We start from the raw sequence: 21,035 nt of genomic DNA on the forward strand, positions 1-21,035 counted from the left end.
GTTTTGAAAGTGTAACAATGTTTCTTGGGCAGTGATGTACTGCAAGTTTACTCTCACTAACAAGTGCGATAAATACGAGGGCGGTTCAGAAAGTAACCTCCGATTGGTCACAGTGCGGGTTGTGGGGGGAGTAGCGACGCCATCTGTGCGTTCACGCACTCAACAGGTCAGTCGGCATCAAGCCGTGGTCGAGTGAACGTCATACCTGCGCTAGTTTAGTTTTTGTGGCAGTTTGAAATGTGTGCTGCAATAGAAAACCCCGCCAAATGTGAAGTGCGTGCTGTCATAAGGTTTTTTACAGCCAAAGGATATTCTGCAGCAGCTATTCATCGTGAGCTTTGTGCCGTGTACGGACCAAGAGTTATGAGTGAAGGAGTTGTCCGTGAATGGGTACGTTTATTTAAAAGTGGACGAGAAAACGTTCATGATGAAGAGAGGAGTGGTAGACCATCATTGGTGACTGACGAACTCGTTCAGACAGTTGATGCAAAAGTTCGTGAAAATCGACGTTTCTCAATGTCGGAGTTGTCTACTGGTTTTCCACAGATTTCTAAGACTCTCTTGTACGAGATAGTGACAGCAAGATTGGGTTACCGTAAGTTCTGTGCACGATGGGTGCCCAAAATTCTTACCGACCACCACAAAACTCAAAGAATGGCCTCTGCATTAGACTTTCTGTCACGTTATGAGGACGAAGGAGAACCATTGTTAAACAGAATCGTGACCGGTGACGAAACCTGGATTAAGTACGTGAACCCTGAGACAAAAGAACAATCAAAGATGTGGGCACATTCAAATTCGCCTACCAAACCAAGAAAAGCCTCGCAAGATTTTTCTGCCAGAAAACTGATGGCAACGGTGTTTTGGGATGCCAAAGGGGTGTTGTTGGTTGAATTCATGGAACGTGGTACGACCATTAATCAAGACGTGTACTGTGAAACAATAAAAAAGTTACGACGGGCTATACAGAAAAAACGCCGTGGTATGCTGACTTCCGGTATCGTTTTTTTGCACGATAACGCCCGTCCTCACTCTGCTCGCAGAACAACGGCCCTTCTTGAGTCCTTCAAGTGGGACGTTATCAACCATCCACCTTACAGCCCAGACCTGGCGCCAAGTGATTATCACCTCTTCATGCATTTGAAGAAATGGCTCGGGTCACAGCGGTTTGATGACGACGAAAAGCTCAAAGATGCGGTCACAGGCTGGCTCCAGGCACAAGCGGGTGATTTTTATGCAGAAGGAATTTCAAAGCTTGTGAAGAGATACGATAAGTGCCTCAATCGCTATGGAGACTATGTAGAAAAATAGTGCAAAGATGTAGTTGTAAGATGTATATATTAAAATATTTTTATTTAACTTGGTGTATTTTTTTAAATCAACCGGAGGTTACTTTCTGAACGGCCCTCGTAGATTGAAGATAACAGGCAATAAATATGTGCATAGATTGGTAATGTTAATTAAATGTACAATTTATATAGTTTTAGTAGGATCTTCCGTATAGCTACAAGCCACTCATACATGTTACTTTCTCTATTTTTCTGTGGTGGTGATGAATATTTTATCTTTGCTGTAGATAACAGAAGAAAGTTTAATGTTTTCATATTATTCACAGTGTCGTGCTCTCCAACGACGTTTGGAGCACTGTGTCACAGGACGCAAGGAGGCAGAGGCTGCCCTTCAGGAAAGTCAGGAATCACTTGCAAGATTACAAGAGGAGTTGCATACAACTACAAGAAATTATGAAATGCAGCTAAGCATAATGTCTGAGCATCTTGCCAACATGAATGAGTGCCTTGCCGTACAACGAGATGAAATTGATCAACTCAAATTCCAACTAGGACAGCAAAGTGCAAAGGTGATAAATTTTATATAGTTATCTACCAACCAATGTTTTTGCATGGTGTCAAGTCACTTATAGGCCCAGATGTTGTTTACATCTTTGTTGTTTTTGTGTGTGGCTAGTTTTAAAAGAAAAGTCTCTGCTATCAATGTTTAATGCTGCTGTCTTCCTAAATGACTAAAAATGTATGTGTTTGAAAACTGAAACCGAAACAAGATAAAACAATTGTGTCTTGTGCATAACATAATAAGAAATTTGTCCTGTCATCAATCTACATCTACATCCCTAGTATGCAAACCACTTGAGTTTCTTAGCAGAGGGTGCTTCTGACAGCATTAGGGCTTCCCCTCATTCCATTTGTATATTGACTGTGGGAAGAATGACTGCTTAAATGCCTCTGTTCATGCTGGTATTAGTGTAATCTTGTCTCCACATTCACTGTGAGGGCAAGATGTAGGACACTGAAATATATGTGTGTATTAAGGTGCCCATTCATCCCATACTTTTTTTTTCCCTCCCCAAAATGTTCCATTGTCTCAAAAGTTTCCTTGGGGGACACTCAGATGTTCCACTCTTTTTATGATTCCACTTGGCTGAAGTATTTTACGCTACTGGACTTTTGGTTTGCAATGTACTGTGTATTGCGCAAGTATACATGCTAGGAAGCGCCATTTGTACAACTTACTATGCAATCTTTGTTTGTTTACTGTTTATATTTTAACTGTTTGTAGTATCTATTCATGTTCATTGTTTCGTTATATCAAAATGAAAATGTAATTTTAACAGAAACATAAAAAGCGAGTTGACTTTTATCACTGACAGTGGAGAAATTTTAAAATGCACATTATGCAAATCAAACTTTGCAGTTGGACATGGTGGAAGGTCTGACATTTTGAATCATGCTAAGACAAAGAAACATTACATGACTGTCCAAAGTAACACTTCTTGACAAAATATATAAAAGTGAAAAGTATGGTGACAGTGCAGCGCAATAATTGTAAAAAGTCATTTGGGATCATCTGAGTGCATGATGCCAAGATAAACTGTTGTGTTAACAAAATTTTGCCAATACAATTTGTGTCCAGTTTTATCCTTACTTTCCCAGGTTTCTCTAAAGTTTTGAGAATGTCTTGTTTTAATGAAAATGGAATTGACACCCTAGTGTAGGATCCTCATGTAATACTAGTTAACCAGACTTTGTACGAAAGCTTTTATGGGGATAGATAGTGTGTCTTCAAGCATTTACCAGTTGAGATTATTTTTTCAAAACTTTCTTGATGCTCTACTGCCAGTTAGAAAAACTTGTGACTATTCATGTGTCCCTTTTTTGTACACTTTCTGTATCCCTATGAATCATACTTGTTGTGGGTCCCAAGCTCTTGAACAATATTAGTAGATGGGGTGTAATCAGTATGTAATAAGACTGTCACCATTAAATCTCAGTAACAAGGAAATTGTTACAAAATATACAATTCATACTCAAGGAAACCATGCACCAGAAGGAACCGGCAGCATCATGTCACACTTCTGTAGCACATTTCCCCACAAAAAAGGGCAGTACTGCATGGAAGCTCTCTAAAAATAGTAATTAAATTATTTGCAAGGATATTTTTATTGTACACTACAGATAAAAAGTAAGAGACAATAATGGTGGTTTAACTATGTACTTTGATCAGGGATGCATGTTCAAGAACTTGTGGCAAAATGTCTGTGCGGAAACTGGCAAAAGTCAGTTTTTCAATAAAATATTGTCTAATTATAAAGTCACTGAGTTGTCCCAAACACCCAGTAACACACAGCGCATTAATTATGTGCACATATGATCTGTAAGAAATAGCTGTTGTCTCTAAAAAAATGAAGATCCATTCTGGGGGTCTGTAATCCAAAGCAATTTTCTTTTCCAGTAACTTCTTGATAAGATTTTTACAAATTTTTTTCGTTTGTCATGATGTGAGCTGCTGATTAGGATACATTTCAGCTTGCTATTTGACATTCCTACCATAGTCCCCATACACTAAAATAATTTTTTTTGCTGATGCACTGTCACAACTGCAAAAGACAACTAGAATCATCAGGGAACAGTAATGAGAAAACTACTTCTCCATTTTATGTGAAAATTTCATTGCAGACATTACAAATCATTCTATCACTGAGTTCCTCTTTCTGAGATGTTTCAAATGCAATTAATTTCTCCTCTTGATCTAAAAAAAATCTCTAAACATTTTGAGCAGAAATGAATTTTGCTGCATGCACTTCACATATGTGAATCACTATGTAGTGTTGTTGCTAGTAATGCATTTTAGGGAGCATGGCACATTTTTTTGTATTTCAGATGTGACACAGTTGTACAGCTGCTTTGATTTCATGTTTATTATATAGAACCAATCAAGTTTAGATAGTCTTCAGAAACAAATAGGACATATTGGGCTCACTGAATAAAATTGTAATGTTGTATATACAAATCTGCATACCACATCAAACACACCAGGACTCCAGGACTCTGTGATAGTTCGCCCACTTTTTGTTCTTCTTTGTCCTTGGTTGCTACACTGGCTGAAAAACGGGGAAGTGGAAGTCAAACACGGACTACTTAAAATGCTGTAGCCAACAGGTGCACATTTGCATTCCACAGTTGTGTGTTTTTTTTCTTTTCTTCCCCCCCCCCCCCCCCCCCCCCACACACACACACACACACAACCCTCCAATATTTCACAGTTATATGGCCAGTGCACTATTGTTTAACTTTAGTTTTTAACACACGGCCTAATTGTGTTACACTTATTTCACAGTAAATTTGATGCATTGTTGTTGTTCTGACCAACACAGGTTCTTGCCGGAAATCGGCCGTGGACCGACGGTCTCATGACCAAAAACTGGCCCTTATATATCCTCACAACAACAGGTGCTGAAACTACACATTGTTCGAAGTTTAATTTACAGAAATTACAATTAAAACTTAACTCATTAAATTAACTTCCTTCTTTGTAATAGTTTCTCCTACTACAGGGGTTAAGTATAATTATTTGTTTAAATCATGAAATTAACATATATAGTTATGCAAACAATACTTTTGACAAAATTGTTAATTACTTTGGAATTAATCAAGGGCTGGCTTAGCTAACATGTTTTCCAATAGAACCAAACAGCTACTTTAAGAATACTATTAGTTGTTCCTCCGAATGTTTATAATTAGTGCAGAATTTATACTTGTTTACAAATCAACAATAGACTTTAAGTTACGAAATGATTACTGATTTCAACATATAATGAAAGATAGTCAAAATAAAATAGAAAATCAATTACATACATAAAACTAATCACAAAATTGGATCTAGTGTTATATTCTTTTAAACTGAGGGCCAGCCCTTCTCTTTTATGAAAATGAATATTATACTCACGTATGTTAATGGTAATTAATTCAAAAATAAAAAAAATGAATGTTACGGAGACAGATGGCAAAACAAGAGGGGAAATAAAAATATCCCTGCTTGCTTCATCACAACTCAAACTTCAAACCTTGCCTTACTTAGATGGCCAATGACCTTACTGACTGAGGTATCCATCATCAAGATTCAGCTTTTTCTTTGCAACTGAAAAGAAGTGTGTATGGTATTTTTAAAGATTTTTTATAAATAAAGAGTGCTTCTATAAGATCATTTTGTGGTCCAAAAACGTGTGATCTATCATTTGTAGTGTATACCATGCATCCAGCACCTTACGTAGAACATCTGATGCTTTAAAAGATTGTGTAAGGAAATATAAAGCACACAACAGCTCAAATTTCTTCTTGATCACTATCAGTACACAAAAATGGTGGATTCCATAAAAGTAACTTTCTTGTAGTTCCCAGACTGGTTCATCCCATTAAATTTGAGGTGTAACACCTATCCAGATTACCTCATGGCAGAAAAATGAAGATGGTTTTCAGTACTCAAACACCCCATTCACTGTCAGATGTCAACCAATGACCAATGTCGATCTCACCCTCTCTGTACGCAGATGACTTCTGCATTTCGTACTGCTACTCCATTACTGGTGTGGCTGAGTGGTAGCAACAGGGAGCCATTCACAAGGCAAAGTCATGGGATCTAGCCCACGGCTTCCAGTTTTCAACCGCGGAGTCACGTGTCGTGCACTTCTGTCAGCATCGCACTGTTCATCCAGTACCAGAACTTTACCTTAATGATGATCCACTCACTGTAGTGGAGACATATCGATTCTTAGGACTGGTTTTCGATGCCTGATTGACTTGGCTACCTCACCTTTGTCAGCAGAAGTGCTGGCAGCATCTCAATGCTCTCCGCTGCCTGAGCAACACCAACTGGTGTGCAGATCGCTCTATGCTGCTGCAGCTCTACAGAGCCCTTGTTCAATCCCGGATTGACTATGGGAGTCTCGTTTATGGTTCGGCGGCACCCTCAGTGTTGCGTTTACTCGACCCACTGCACTGCTGTGGCAATCGCCTAGCTACAGGAGCTTTTAGAACCAGTCTGGTGACCAGCATCCTCGTGGAGGCCAGAGTCCCTCCATTGAAGGTTAGGCGTGCACAACTGCTCACCAGTTACGTTGCACACGTTTGTAGTTCTCCTGCCCATCCAAATTGCTGTCTCCTTTTCCCAACCGTGGCGGTTCATCTCCCGCTTTGGCGGCCCAGGTCAGGGCTTATGATTGCGGTTCACGTCCAGTCCCTTCTCTCTGAACTGAAGTCCTTGCCTTTACCACCTATACAGGCTTCGCCTGGACCTTTCACATGGCCCTAAGCACTCAGTTAACCCTGCGACTCCCTGCTGTCACTTCCTCTCGATTCTCGACGTGTACTGTGGCCATGAAGTGGTTTACTCAGATGGCTCGATGGCCACATTGGCTTTGCCTATGTTCTTGGAGGACATATAGAAAAAGCACTCCTTGCCAGATGGCTGCAGTGTTTTCACTGCAGAGCTGGCAGCCATATCTCGTGCTCTTGAGCACATCCGCTCGTGCCCAAGCAAGTCATTTCTCCTGTGTACTGACTCCTACAAGCTATCGACAAGCGCTACCCTCGTCATCCTTTGGTAGCTACCATCCAGGAGTCCTTTTACGCCTTGGAACAGTTCCGTCGTTTAGTGGTGTTTGTGTGGACCCCAGGACACGTCAGAATCCCAGGCAACAAACTTGCCGACAGGCTTGCCAAACAGGCTATGCGGAAACTGTTTCTAGAGATGGGCATCTCCAAAACTGACCTGCATTCTGTCTTACGCCGCAGGGTTTTTCGACTTTGGGAGACAGAATGGCATAACAGTATGCACAACAAACTGCATGTCATTAAGGAGACTACGAATGTGTGGAAGTCTTCCATGGGTCCTCACAGGGAATCAGTTGTCCTCTGCCACTCCGTATTGGTCATACGTGGCTAACGCATGGTTACTTCCTCCATTGCGAGGACCCATCTCAGTGTTGCTGTTGCTCACAAATGACTGTTGTCCACCTCTTGCTGGACTGCCCACTTAGCCCCTCTGCGATGAACTTTTAACATTCCGAGCACCCTACCTTCGATGTTGGGAAACAATGCCTCAATAGCAGCTTTAGTTTGAAGTTTTATTCATGAGGGGGGGTTTTATCATTTGATCTGAGTTTTGGTGCATGTCATTTGTTCCTCTTTGTCCTCCGCCCTAATGTTTTTAAGGTGGACGTTTTAATGTGTTGCAGAGTGGCTGGCTTCTCCTTTTTATTCTTATGGTCAGTCAGCCATGATAATCTGCTCTTGTTTTGATCTCTTCTACATGTTTCTTGTGTCTCTCTTGTCCATTTGAGTGTGTTGCCCTTGTGTCATTCTTGTGGTTTTCTCCTTTCTTCCAGCTGTGTTTTGTATGTCTCGATTATTTTACTCCCACCCTTGTGGATTATTTTAATCGGAATGAGGGATGACCTAGAAGTTTGGTCCACCCCCCCGCCCCCCCCCCCCCCCCCCCCCCGTTTTAAACCAACCAGTCAGTCTTGAACAATGTAACACTTCATCTTCGTACATTATGTTGAAGGCCTAAGAGTTTGGCGATATACTATTTACGAGTATCCTTTTGCTGATACAGACATGCTCTTTGCTATCAGTGCTGAGGTGGCTTTTGTTATGGCTGTGCTGCAAGACAGCATTCTGGCCGATATGAAATACTTACCCAATTTTATGAAAAGTGGAAAAAATTGATTTTTGCACATCTTAGTCTGATATCTTCACTCGATAAAGAACTAAATTTCTTTTCATTTTCCACCATACGTACTACACTGCATCAAATTAAGTAAAACATTGAACAAAATTTTGAACAGTTTGCAGAGTTACAAACATGCTGCGCAAATTTTGCATATAGTTCATTTTAGCTCGTAAATTACAGGGGAAGATATCAAAATTTTATTTAAAATTGAGAGCAGAATGCTCTCTCTTATCGTTCTCAATTATAGGTTTTTACAGCATGCAATGAGGCAAGATTGCTGTATGATGAGAAACAAACAAACAAACAAAAAAAAAATTATTCACCGAGATGTGTAAGTAACTCATCGGCAGCAGTGAGGTCTGCCCAAAATGCATTGAGGCATCTGTAACAATGTAGGAAAACCAAGCAGTGTGCATGCACACATCCACAACACCTGAAGAATGGCATAGCAGGATGTGTATACATGCCCACAGCAGCAAAAGGGTTAATTACAAAAGGAAGAAAAAATATACTATATGGTCACAGTGAGTAAGAAGTCAAAACATTATGTTCAGGGTGTTATGCTTACCACCTTGATTCTCTTGTGAGACAATGGATTTTGAGAGCACTGAGTTGATCAAGATATGCAGTCACGTTGTCTATCCCGTGTATCAATCAATCCCCCTCAATAGATGATTGTCTTTTATTATATCTTACAATCCCACTTTTTTTTTTTTTGTTTTAGCTGGGTCGGAAAGGAAAGCAGAAGTAAGTACGGATGAAGTCTTCCGACAACATGGATCAAGAAACACACTTACTGTACCTGGCAAGTGAGATAGTGAAGTTGACTAAGGTATATTTTTTGTGCTGTGCACCAGATTCGTTCTAGGATCAGAACAATTCACAAGTTTCTTCCTGTTATTCCAGGGCTGTAAAGTACTGTTATTTTACACTGTTTCAAAGTGTAAAAATATACAAACCAATAGTATGGAGGTTTAATCTTCACATATATAATGTTGCCAAGTTTTGGTCTTGTGATTACTGAAAACATAAATTTTCAAATTTTTATTTAGTTATGGTAGAATGAATATTTGATGGGAAAGCTGTTGAGGGATAATGTGACCATGAACCTTTTCGTTGTTAAATAATCTGAACAGCATGAATTGCTATGTTTTCCTCTTTATTACCAAAGCAAGTGAGCTGTACAAAGTATATTTATTTACAATTTTCTACTGTTTATGTACATTTACTGTAAAACATTGTGCTGGAAATGTATTTATAATAAAGCATTTAAATTTAACTGCAATGCTTTTATTGACTAAACAATCAGCCTACAATCACTCAGTCTACCTTTATGGAAAAAGATGCTCCACAAGAACATCCTTGTTCAGCCTTTGGATTATCCACTATCCGGAAAGCAGATCTTATAAGTTCCTCATGGAATTCAATGGTTGACCCACGTATATATTCCAGTGATGTCTCATCAATTACAACTTTCACACCATCCTTTTCAATTACACTGCAAATAAGGCATTAAAAAGAAGCACTATGTGATTTAGAGAAGTTGAGGGAATAAAGTCATATGCACAAATATATTAAAAATGCTGAGTTTTGCGCATTAAATTCTTTGCTCTAATACAGCACAGATTCCTGTTTCTCAAAAAGCAACATATGTTCCAAGTTTTTCATTTATCTTTCACCTTGCCCTCTTCATTAAAACTGTATGAAAAGCTATAATCACTGAGCATACTGAATTAAAATCTGTCTTGTGCATTTGGAACAGCTCATTCCATCTTTTAAGTCATGCAAAGAATGGGAGTCATTCACTGACAAGGCCCAAGAATACAATTAATTTAAATAAAAAAGAGATGAAAATCAGTGCTACATGTGGAATGACATGAATAGCTTTCACAAGTTTAAAGGCAAAGATAAAGAACAGTAATATAAGTTGAGCATCTGTGACAAATTTTATTTAGGAGTTTCTGAGCTTGTGTTCCTACAAGTGCCCTCATTTTATATTACATTGTGTTGATGAATTCAATGTAATGCTTTCTCTTTCACTTATTATGCCTTGCAAGAACTGTGCAAGTTGCATTTGGAGTCTTGCTTAATTATGCTGGTGCTTTCCCCTCTGTCTGTATGCCAGATAGTACTTTATATATCAGTGTTACACCTGCTCATCCATAGTGTGATTTTAACACTAAAGAAGACTGGCCATGTCACTACCCCAGTCTGCATTATATTCTCTCAGATTTAAATTATAAGGCTGTGTATTAAACATGTGCTGGAGGGAGTAGGCTCATTTGAGAAACTTCCACTGATTTTCCATCTGGGCCTTCTAGGGACCCTAGAAAATATCACTGTCTATTCTCATAAAAAGACACTCTACAACCTTTAAATGTCTTTTCCCACCCTCTTCTTGGTTCACTTTTTGTGTTACCTTCGGCTCTTTACATTGAAACCGTTCTACTAGTAAGTTCTTATGTATTTCCAAAAAATTCTTTGCCTCTAGTTCAGATGGCAATCTTCTTACTCCAAATATGACATTTTAAACAATTTTGACAGACCTCCAAATAAAATCAGCTGTTTCTGCTGTATTTTCTCTGCTCTAAGTCTTTATCATTATTTCTGACTGGTTTCCAGATTTATGCATTAGTGGACCTAATATGATCCTTGTAATTTTTCTTTCCATATATTTGTATATACCTAAGGCAAGCTGTGTGCACTAGAATTCCAATTCTATGAGAAGGCACCTTCACAAATCCAGCTGCAGTAAAAGTATTGTATTATTGCTGTTGGGTATATCTACATTTAAAATATGTTACTATTCACTACAAATAATAGACATTTTTTGGAATGAGTCTGTCAATGGTATTATACCTCTGCCATTTATCAGACTAAACAAACATGTGTTTTTTGTTAAGATTAGTGTGGGTTCCATTTATTCAGAAAGCTTGTGCCCATATTTTTGGAAAAATATCAATTACTTTCTCCATGTCTGAACCCAGAGCAAAGACACTATCCTTGTTACTCCATAACACGAGTCGGCAACTGGCAGGCTGTGGAAGAAATTACTTGGGGGAGGGAGGTACTCCATCTAAGTATTCACTATTCTGTTAATGGAATTTTTCCCCTTTGGCTTCTATATAACACAACAGATATATGTTAAGTTCATGTGGATGACACTAAACTTTTTAAAATGAACAAAGAAACGATGGCTTAATTTTGTGTTACAGAAACAACCCTTGCCTATTCCATCAATCTTCAAAAGTGATTTTGGACAAGTATTTGAAAATGATTCCTAATGACATGCTGTGGTCAAACATGGCAAAATTACTTTATGATTGATTTTTCAATAAGTCGAGTGATACAGGCCAATCACCAACTAATTTTAGTTCTTCCTCGAGAGCCAAGTGCTTGCTGTGTTATCTGCTCAGTGCCTTGTGAGGCATGGCTGGCTGCACACTAACACTGCCCCCCTCCTTCCCCACTGCAATCTGATCACAAAGTCATTTTAATCGCGGTATAAATGTCAACTGGGATTGCCATATTTTATTTTTCTATTATCTCTCATATTAACATTAGTAAATAATCCTTGATCATTCTGGACATATTAGAACAAGCAACTTTTGAAACAGAAGGTGATTTATAATGAATTAGCTGCAACCAGTTGCTTTCATAAGTGTTTATTTTTCCATGATGGCATCTGAAGATGGTTAGCACCCCATCTTCAGATACTTACATTTATTTGCATGCAGTAAACATTATTTCTTTACTAACAGCATTGTAGAATTTTGCAATGGAAGTTTTTAATACAGTTATTGTAGTATCTCATAACTAAAGAAACAATGACACTTAAATAAAATTGTTGAAAAGATCAGGAACCAGACACACAATAGGAATTTTATCTCTTGACCTTTTTCAGGCTCCAAGTGCTCTTCTCCAGAGGCTTAGAATTAATCACATTGTTAACAAGTCAAAAATAAACAGGTGTATGCAGATTATTGCTGTCATCATATGAATAATAGTGCTTCTACAAATATTGTACAAGGAAGCCAAACGACAAATGCGGACATCATGCAAGAACTGAAGCTAAACAGCTGTTCAGTTTTGACACTTGCTAATAATATGATGAATCTAATCTTTTGAAGAAGGGCCTGCATGAAACTGGTCAAGAAATGAAATTTATTTTGCACAACTGGTTGCTGAGGATGGATAAAGTACTGAAGAAAAAAAAAATTAAACATATAAAGATGGAGTGAATGTGAAATGAATATCCTCTCAAAAACAAAAGATTTGAGCCATAATTTGTTGGTGTGACATGTCGGGAAAGGGGTGCCATTCACAGCATTGTGACTTTGATCTCTTTCCTCTAAATGGGTTCAAGTTTCAAATATGATACTGCTAGCAGTCCTATGGAGCTGACCCTTACTGAAAATGCAACACTGCTTGCTCCAAAGTTAATTGTGTTATAAGATGTTAGAGTGCATGTCTCTGTGGCTATGACAGCTTCAGCTGGTCCAGTGTAGGTGTGCAGAACATTCCACATTTCAGTGCACAATTACTTCACAGTCTTGAAAATCACATATGTTCTACCTGAAATAAAGTATGACTGTCCATACTTGGATCCGTCTATTTTCCAAGTATGTGGAAAGATAACATCTGCTAATATAGAAAATAAAATTGGCAAGACTTATTTACATAAATTTCACAGGATGAATGGTGAAAACTAGAGGGCTACATAGGCAAATAGTTCATATTCAAATGGGAACTGTGCTATATAATAATAGCTTCTCCTCAAAATATTCTTTTGATATATGTAAAACATGAGGAGACTGGTTAAATACACAAGTTATGATATTCCCCTCAGCTTTCTCCCTCCCTGTTGATGTTACAAATCCATCCTCTGTTTGTCATAGCTACCATTTCGTGGTGGTAATAATAGAAGCAGCTGGCCCTCATTTAAGCTACTCATTTCTGCACAAAATTTGTGACTTATAACAAATACGTAAAATAAAATCACACTAAGCAAACAGACTGGATCACTTGTGCAGAAATACTGCATGTGTGTCAAGCTGCCAAACTATTGCCACAACAGTCTCACTACATGTGCAAAATTCTAATACGGTTTCAGACACCTTCACAAAGTGATGGCTGGCTGAGCAACAGCAGTTGCAGCTGCAGCGGCCAGCTTGAGAGACCTCGCTTGCTGTTGAACCTCTCAGCTGTCCACCGCACGGCCAGGCCACGTCCTGTCTGGCAAGGCCTTTATTCGATGCATACTTTTTCTAGTGTGTGATGTACAACTGGCTTAAACTTTACCCATAATTCCTCTATGTCCACCATACCTATATTACTAATCCACTATCCTGGAACCTGATACACAGCACCCAGATCCTTTTGCAGGTTGCCCCTCTCATGGTTTCCACAAGAGAGAAAAAAAAAAAAATCAATATTTCGTATAGTTACTGGCTGAATTTAAAAATTTTAAATGCTGTCATAATCTACACATTAAAAGCTATAATCTTATATTAAAAGTTTAACACAATAAGGCAAGTATTACAGTTTGAAATCGTTTGTTTGTCTCGAGGCAACATAACTGACAGTGTGCAAATGCCTGGAATTTATTCATCCAGTATTTGAGAATGAGAGCACTTAGTGACTTCCAATGAACTTTACACTTAACTTCAAACTTTTCTGAAACTTTTTCTCACTGACACCTCCCACAATCTGATGAAAGGAAAAGTCTATTGCTACTACATTTTGCTGCTCATGCAGTAACATGGCAGCATCTGGCATAATGTTTTACTAACTTCATTTGTAACACAGTTGGCAGACAGTATCCACATATACCACTGAATGTACCTGCAAAATTACGTCATTGTACAACACACAGTTCAGGAGATAAGAAGTCAAACATTTGGATGTGTGAAAAACTAATGTTGCTTAAATTGGAGCGTAAACTAGCCATATAATTATTACGGTTTGTGGAATCCAAATTCAGACACAGGAATACAAGGGAACAACGTTTTTCAGGCCTTAGTACAAAAGAAAGTATTGACTTGTGGACACACAATGAGTTAACAGAAAGGGCAACGCCCAAGGAACATCAAAAGAAATGCGAAGTGGTGCCATCATTATCTTAGGCGAGGAGATTTTAAAAGTGAAAATAACATTTAATTTCAACACTCCCACTGTTAGAGCATCTTTCTGAAAATGTTCAAGCTTGAGTACATCATCATAAACCTATCTCTGCTTAATGGTTTGGTGAAAATGTCCGCATACTGTTTTTTGCTTGGAATAGGCTTTTCTCTTATGAAATAATGGGTATCAGCATACTTCAATCTTTTGTAAAATTCAAGATTTTTGTTGAGTCTTACTGCACTCTTGATTATCCATATAGAGTTTTGATGCTTGATCACACTGATTTCCAAAATCACTTAGCAGATTTTGCAGCCACACAGTTTTACAGTCATGCTTGGTTGCCACATATTCTGCTTAAGCTCACCATTCTTTGATGGTATGAAGACCACATTATCGGTCCATTTGATAATCAAAATTGGAAGTCAGCTGCCTTGTTTCTACATCTCCCGCATAATCTGAGTCTCTATATCCGAACAGAATCATATCATCTTTGCTCTTTCTGAAGAATATACCAAAGTCTTTTGTGCCTTGCACATACTTCAATATGTGTACGACAGCTTGACAATGACTCTCATCATAATTGTTCAAGATTTTACTCTCTGCATTCACTAAAGAAAGCCAGATCTGATCAACTAACAATTGCAAGAAATAATAGTGAACCAACTGCTTCCATGACTAAAAATTTCACTATAACTGACAAGTTTTCATCTGCTGAGTGCAATTACACATTTGTATCCACTGGAATGGATGCAGGATCTGAATTTTCAAAGTCTAAGCATTTCAGGATTCGTGAAGCACAGATTGTTTGCCAAACAAACAACCTGTTTTCCTTTTCTACTGTGCTCAATTTCCATTCCCTAAAACACCTTCACTTCAGAAACAGTTATTATAGACATTTTCACTGTTTCTTCTACACTGGCCTTGAGGGATTCTTTGCTTTTTCCAATCAACAGCTCACTGTCTACAAATAAAGCCAAGAAGACCACATCATTTCCAACTTACCCAGGGACAATACTTTTATCTGGGCCACGTCTCTGAAATTGAACTTCTTCAAGAATTTACAAAACGTTCGATTCAAACAACCAGAAGCCTGCTTTAAACCACACATTCACTTTTTAAGCTTGTATAAATATTCATTCTCATCCAGCACCATACTGAGCAGCACCTTCAGCCGAAATGGTGAACAAACTGTGTACTGTGTCATATCTCATTACTTGTGAGACGGTTTCACTGTAGTCCAGTCCAAAGTGTTGACTAAAGGCTTGGGAGACAAGCTGAGCTTTACATTGAGGCCACTTTTGGTTTCTTAATCTTCAAGACTGCTGCCAATGTTCGAGTGGTGGTTTGGGATCTTGATCCTCCTCTCCTTGTACCTTTCTTTCATCTTCAGCTGGTGGCTTGACATCTTGTTCTCGATCTCTGCCTTCAGATTCTTTGGTGCTGGAGTCCAAAATAGGGAACAAAATGAAAAAACCCTGCTTTGAAACAGGGTTATGAATGGTCAGGATTATTGAGATTCAATGATTTTGTAATTGCAACAGTCTCCCATACCCAACAGTGATCATTTTCTTGGTCTTAAGATCCAACTTCTTGTGAAACAATTTAGGAACATGAACAATATTATGAAAAGGATAGTTGCTACTCACCATACAGCGGAGGTGTTGAGTTGCTAGACACAACAAAAAGACTGTCAGAAAGTGAGCTTTTGGCCAACAAGGCCTTCATTGAAAATAGACAACACACACACAACCACGGTCTCTGGCAATTGAAGCCAGACTGTCAGCTGCCACAGACTGTGGTTGTGTGTGTGTTGTCTATTTTCGATGAAGGCCTTGTTGGCTAAAAGCTCACTTTCTGACAGTCTTTTTGTTGTGCCTATCTGCATCTCAGCATCTCCGCTGTATGGTGAGTAGCAACTATCCTATTGTTGCATTCCATCCTGGATTTTCCACAGTAGAAACATGAGCAAATATTTCTGCTCTGAAAGTCCTCATGTGTGAAATTTGGGGTTTTCTGCCTGGCTGTAATTCATATGGTGTTGCACTTCTTCCCTTTCTGATTGAAATCTAATTCAGTATATAAACAGTAGTATGAACTGCCTCCGTCCACAAAATTTTTGGAATGCTCATCCCAATAAGCATGGACCTCGCAGACTCAACAATGGCCCTGTTTTTGCACACTGATATCCCGTTTTGTTGATGAGTATATGGTGCCATTGTCTCGAGTGTTATCCCATGCTCCATGAGATAGCTCTTCATCTTCTTGTTCAAGTACTCCATCCCTCGATTGATCCTCTGGGTCTTCAATGTTCTGGATAGCCTTTTTGACATCATCATCTCAATTTCCTTGAAACACTCAAAATTGTCAGTTTTGTTTCTCAAGAAATAGTCGACTTTGACAAAAATAAGATGTGTAGCTCATGAATGTTACAAAATACTATGCACCATTGAGTTATTCAACCTGCTTTAGTCTGCATGCACAGCTATTTATAAAATTGCCCATTTCCGAATTTATTGCTTCCATTTCTTGTTAAAAGGCAAATAGTGAGACTTTTCATACTGATGAACTTTACAAAAGAATGACACTACATCAGACACATTTATTCCTTCAATAAAATCTGTTTTGATGAAATTCACAATCAATTTGACTTTTATATAACCCACTATTTTGCCACATTTAGAGGTCATTCGTGGTTGATAAATTCACATCACACTGGGCGTTTGACACAAAAAATATTCTGCAAATCTCATTTTTCTTTTTTTATTCCTTAATCAACAACACACATTATGAGCAATGTTTACAAACTTACCTACAAATCTCATCTCAAAACCTTTGATCGCACAAATACTGACAGAAAACGTATCCTTCCATATTTTTGGGGCATGTAACGTATCATTAATTCATCTGTCTTCCCAATGCCTGTTTATAATTTCTGCCTGTTTATAATGTCTTTATTTCAATTCATTCAATTCCCTTCACTTCACATCCAGCATTATCACAAAGTGAAATTTCAGTGTTTTGACACCTGGGAATTTCACTGAACCATTCCCGCTGAAAAGTGATGGGCTGTGATGCTCCGCTGTCAGTAATCCAGACATTGCTTACATTAATATTCAGCTTACTCACAATCACTTTACCATGCAGAACTTTTTCGTATGACCTTCAGTCGGTAACACCGAATGCATTCACATGATCTCTGTTTTACTCACTATTTTTCTGGTTCTTAGAATGGCAGCTTCTGACAGACAGCCTTCCTTCCCACAGATCCAGCAAGTAAATTTTCAATTTGCCTGATTCGTGTTCATGTTCTTCTTCTTCGCACATGTATGCTCTTTTTTCCAGCCTTGACAAGAAGCTGTTGCCAGGAATTTGGGATGCCTTCACCATGTCATTCAATCGTTTTTCTTTGGAGATGAGCCACTCTTGTAATTTCAGAACCGTTTGCTAATATCCAGGCACAATGGCCATGGATGTGACTAGGGCACGGACGTTTGTCAGAAGGCTTCTGATGCTGATATGCTTTCATGATGTTTGCTGATCTCCAGGCACAATGGCCAAGCATGTGACTAGGGCATGGAAGTTTGTCGGAAGGCTTCTGAAGCCGATATGCTTTCATGATATGCTGCGACGCAGGATCACTTGTATTCATTTGTACTTGTGGACCCTCTTCGAGAGAGAGCGAGTCTGTTTATGAATCACGTACAATTTCTCCAATTTCACGAGCTGCACACACCATAAAAAAATCTGAGCTGTTAGAACTTAGCTGCAGTCTAAATGCAACACATCACACGAGCATTGTCTTTTACCAAAGCTTTCCAACAGATGTAGTCATATCATCGGGTTTTGCTCTCTGAACATTCACCACATCTCAAAGTCTGTAGGTGTCCAACAAAGCTCAAATTTGAAATTTCCATGCTAGAAATTATAGCCACTGAATTTCATGATGCTTCTTGCAATTCCTTCGCCCCACATTGTGTAGAAAAATTGTACATGAGGCAACTCGAATTGCATATCAAACAAAAGACGTGATAAAATTCTGTGCCGAAATTTTGTGATTAAATTGGGTCCTTTTAACCTATCAAGGTCTACTGATTTCAAATTCGGACACACAAATACAAGGGAACTGATCTGGCATCGTAACACCAACCAAAACGGCCTTGCTGTGTTGGTACTGCGAACGGCTGAAAGCAAGGAGAAACTACAGCCATAATTTTTCCTGAGGGCACGCAGCCTTACTGTATGGTTAAATGATGATGGCGTCCTCTTGGGTAAAATATTCCAGAGCTAAAATAGTCCCCCATTCCGATCTACGGGCGGGGACTACTCAGGAGGACGTCGTTATCAGGAGGTGGTGCATATCACTAGGGGTAAGATAGATAATGCATACAGGAAAATTAAAGAGTCCTTTGGAGAAAAGAGAACCACTTGCATGAATATGAAGAGCTCAGATGGAAACCCAGTTCTAAGCAGAGAAGGGAAAGCAGAAAGGTGGAAGGAGTATATAGTGGGTCTGTACAAGGGCGATGTTCTTGAGGACAATATTATAGAAATGGAAGAGAATGTAGATGAAGATGAAATAGGAGATATGATACTGCATGAAGAGTTTGACAGAGCACTGAAGGACCTAAGTCGAAACAAGGCCCCGGGAGTAGACAACATTCCACGAACTACTGACAGCCTTGGGAGAGCCAGGCCTAACAAAACTCTACCATCTAGTGAGCAAGACGTATGAGACAGGCGAAATACCCTCCAACTTCAATAAGAATATAATAATTCCAATCCCAAAGAAAGCAGGTGTTGACAGATGTGAAATTTACTGAACTATCAGATTCTCTACAGACGAATCAAAAAACTGGTAGAGGCCGACTTCGGAGAAGATCAGTTTGGATGCCGTAGAAATGTTGGAACACGTGAGGCAATACTGACCATACGACTTATCTTAGAAGAAAGATTAAGGAAAGGCAAACCTATGTTTCTAGCATTTGTAGACTTGGAGAAAGCTTTTGACAATGTTGACTGGAATACTCTCTCTCAAATTCTGAAGGTGCAGGGGTAAAATACAGGGCACAAAGGGCTATTTACAATTTGTACAGAAACCAGATGGCAGTTATAAGAGTCGAGGGACATGAAAGGGAAGCAGTGGTTGGGAAGGGAGTGAGACAGGGTTGCAGCCTATCCCCGATGTTATTCAATCTGTATATTGAACAAGCAGTAAAGGAAACAAAAGAAAAATTCAGAGTAGGAATTAAAATCCATGGAGAAGAAATAAAAACTTTGAGGTTCGCTGATTACACTGTAATTCTGTCAGAGACAGCAAATGACCTGGAAGAGCAGCTGAACAGAATGGACAGTGTCTTGAAAGGAGGGTATAAGATGAACATCAACAAAAGCAAAACGAGGATAATGGAATGTAGTCAAATTAAGTCGGGTGATGCTGAGGGAATTAGATTAGGAAATGAGACACTTAAAGCAGTAAATGAGTTTTGCTATTTGGGGAGCAAAATAACTGATGATGGTTGAAGTAGAGAGGGTATAAAATGTAGACTGGCAATGGCAAGGAAAGCGTTTCTGAAGAAGAGAAATTTGTTAACATCGAGTATAGATTTAAGTGTCAGGAAATCATTTCTGAAAGTATTTGTATGGAGTGTAACCATGTATGGAAGTGAAACGTGGACAATAAATAGTTTAGACAAGAAGAGAATAGAAGCTTTTTAAATGTGGTGCTACAGAAGAATGCTGAAGATTAGGTGGGTAGATCACGTAACTAATGAGGAGGTATTGAATAGAATTGGAGAGAAGAGAAATCTGTGGCACAACTTGACTAGAAGAAAGGATTGGTTGGTAGGGCATATTCTGAGGCATCAAGGGATCACTAATTTAGTATTGGAGGGCAGCGTGGAGGGTAAAAATCGTAGAGGGAGACCAAGAGATGAATACACTAAATAGATTCAGGAGGATGCAGGTTGCAGTAGGTACTGGGAGATGAAGAAGTTTGCACAGGAGGGAGATGAAAAAGTTTACACAGGATAGAGCAGCATGGAGAGCTGCATCAAACCAGTTTCTGGACTGAAGACCACAACAACAACAACAACAACAACAATACAAAGCAAAGTGCAATGAATACAACGAATAAACAAAAGAACAAAAGGGGGTTATGACCAAGAAATTTCCAAGGAAATGAGTCTGTGCCTACCAAAAAATCTTAGGCATGGAGATTTTAGAAGTGAAAATAAGATTTCAGTTTCAACAATATTCATCTAGTTGGTTTGTTGGTTGGTTTGGGGAAGGAGACCAGACAGCGTGGTCATCGGTCTCATCGGATTAGGGAAGGATGGGGAAGGAAGTCGGCCGTGCCCTTTCAGAGGAACCATCCCAGCATTTGCCTGGAGTGATTTAGGGAAATCACGGAAAACCTAAATCAGGATGGCCGGACGCGGGATTGAACCGTCGTCCTCCCGAATATTCATCTAGTGTTTCATAATGAGAGCACTTAATGACTTCCAACAAACTTAAAACAATTTCAAACCTTTGTTGTTGTTGTTTTTTTTGGGGAAGGAGACCAGACAGCGAGGTCATCGGTCTCATCGGATTAGGGAAGGAAGTCGGCCGTGCCCTTTCAGAGGAACCATCCCGGCATTTGCCTGGAGTGATTTAGGGAAATCACGGAAAACCTAAATCAGGAGGGCCGTTTCAAACCTTTCCTAAACATTTTCTGGCCTACGTGGTTAAAGGCAAATATTTAACACATCAACTCTTCTGTAACGTAAACAGTGAAAATAATCAATTTCTGAAAATTTAATGTGACTGGATAAATGAAAAATCTACTCACCAATAAATAAAAGAGCTTGTTTTGTCTTGTAAACATGAAATTGAGCTACAAAACTTAT

At 39.0% G+C, this 21,035-nt stretch overlaps 2 protein-coding genes across 2 annotated transcripts in view; one reads left to right on the forward strand and one right to left on the reverse strand.

The window, feature by feature from the left end:
• Positions 1-9,304, forward strand: part of LOC126257452 (protein phosphatase 1 regulatory subunit 21) — a 190,331-nt gene extending 181,027 nt beyond the window's left edge. Inside the window, exons 15-16 of the mRNA XM_049955565.1 lie at positions 1,616-1,858; positions 8,750-9,304. Of these exons, the coding sequence (XP_049811522.1) occupies positions 1,616-1,858; positions 8,750-8,776 (270 nt within the window). The 3' untranslated portion in view covers positions 8,777-9,304. The remainder of the gene's footprint in view (positions 1-1,615; positions 1,859-8,749) is intronic.
• Positions 9,168-21,035, reverse strand: part of LOC126257494 (iron-sulfur cluster assembly 2 homolog, mitochondrial) — a 31,316-nt gene continuing 19,448 nt past the window's right edge. Inside the window, exon 3 of the mRNA XM_049955568.1 lies at positions 9,168-9,523. Coding sequence (XP_049811525.1) covers positions 9,346-9,523 — 178 coding nt within the window. The 3' untranslated portion in view covers positions 9,168-9,345. The remainder of the gene's footprint in view (positions 9,524-21,035) is intronic.

Source organism: Schistocerca nitens, chromosome 1 (assembly GCF_023898315.1).
Source record: "Schistocerca nitens isolate TAMUIC-IGC-003100 chromosome 1, iqSchNite1.1, whole genome shotgun sequence".
NCBI classification, from domain to species: Eukaryota; Metazoa; Arthropoda; class Insecta; order Orthoptera; family Acrididae; genus Schistocerca; species Schistocerca nitens.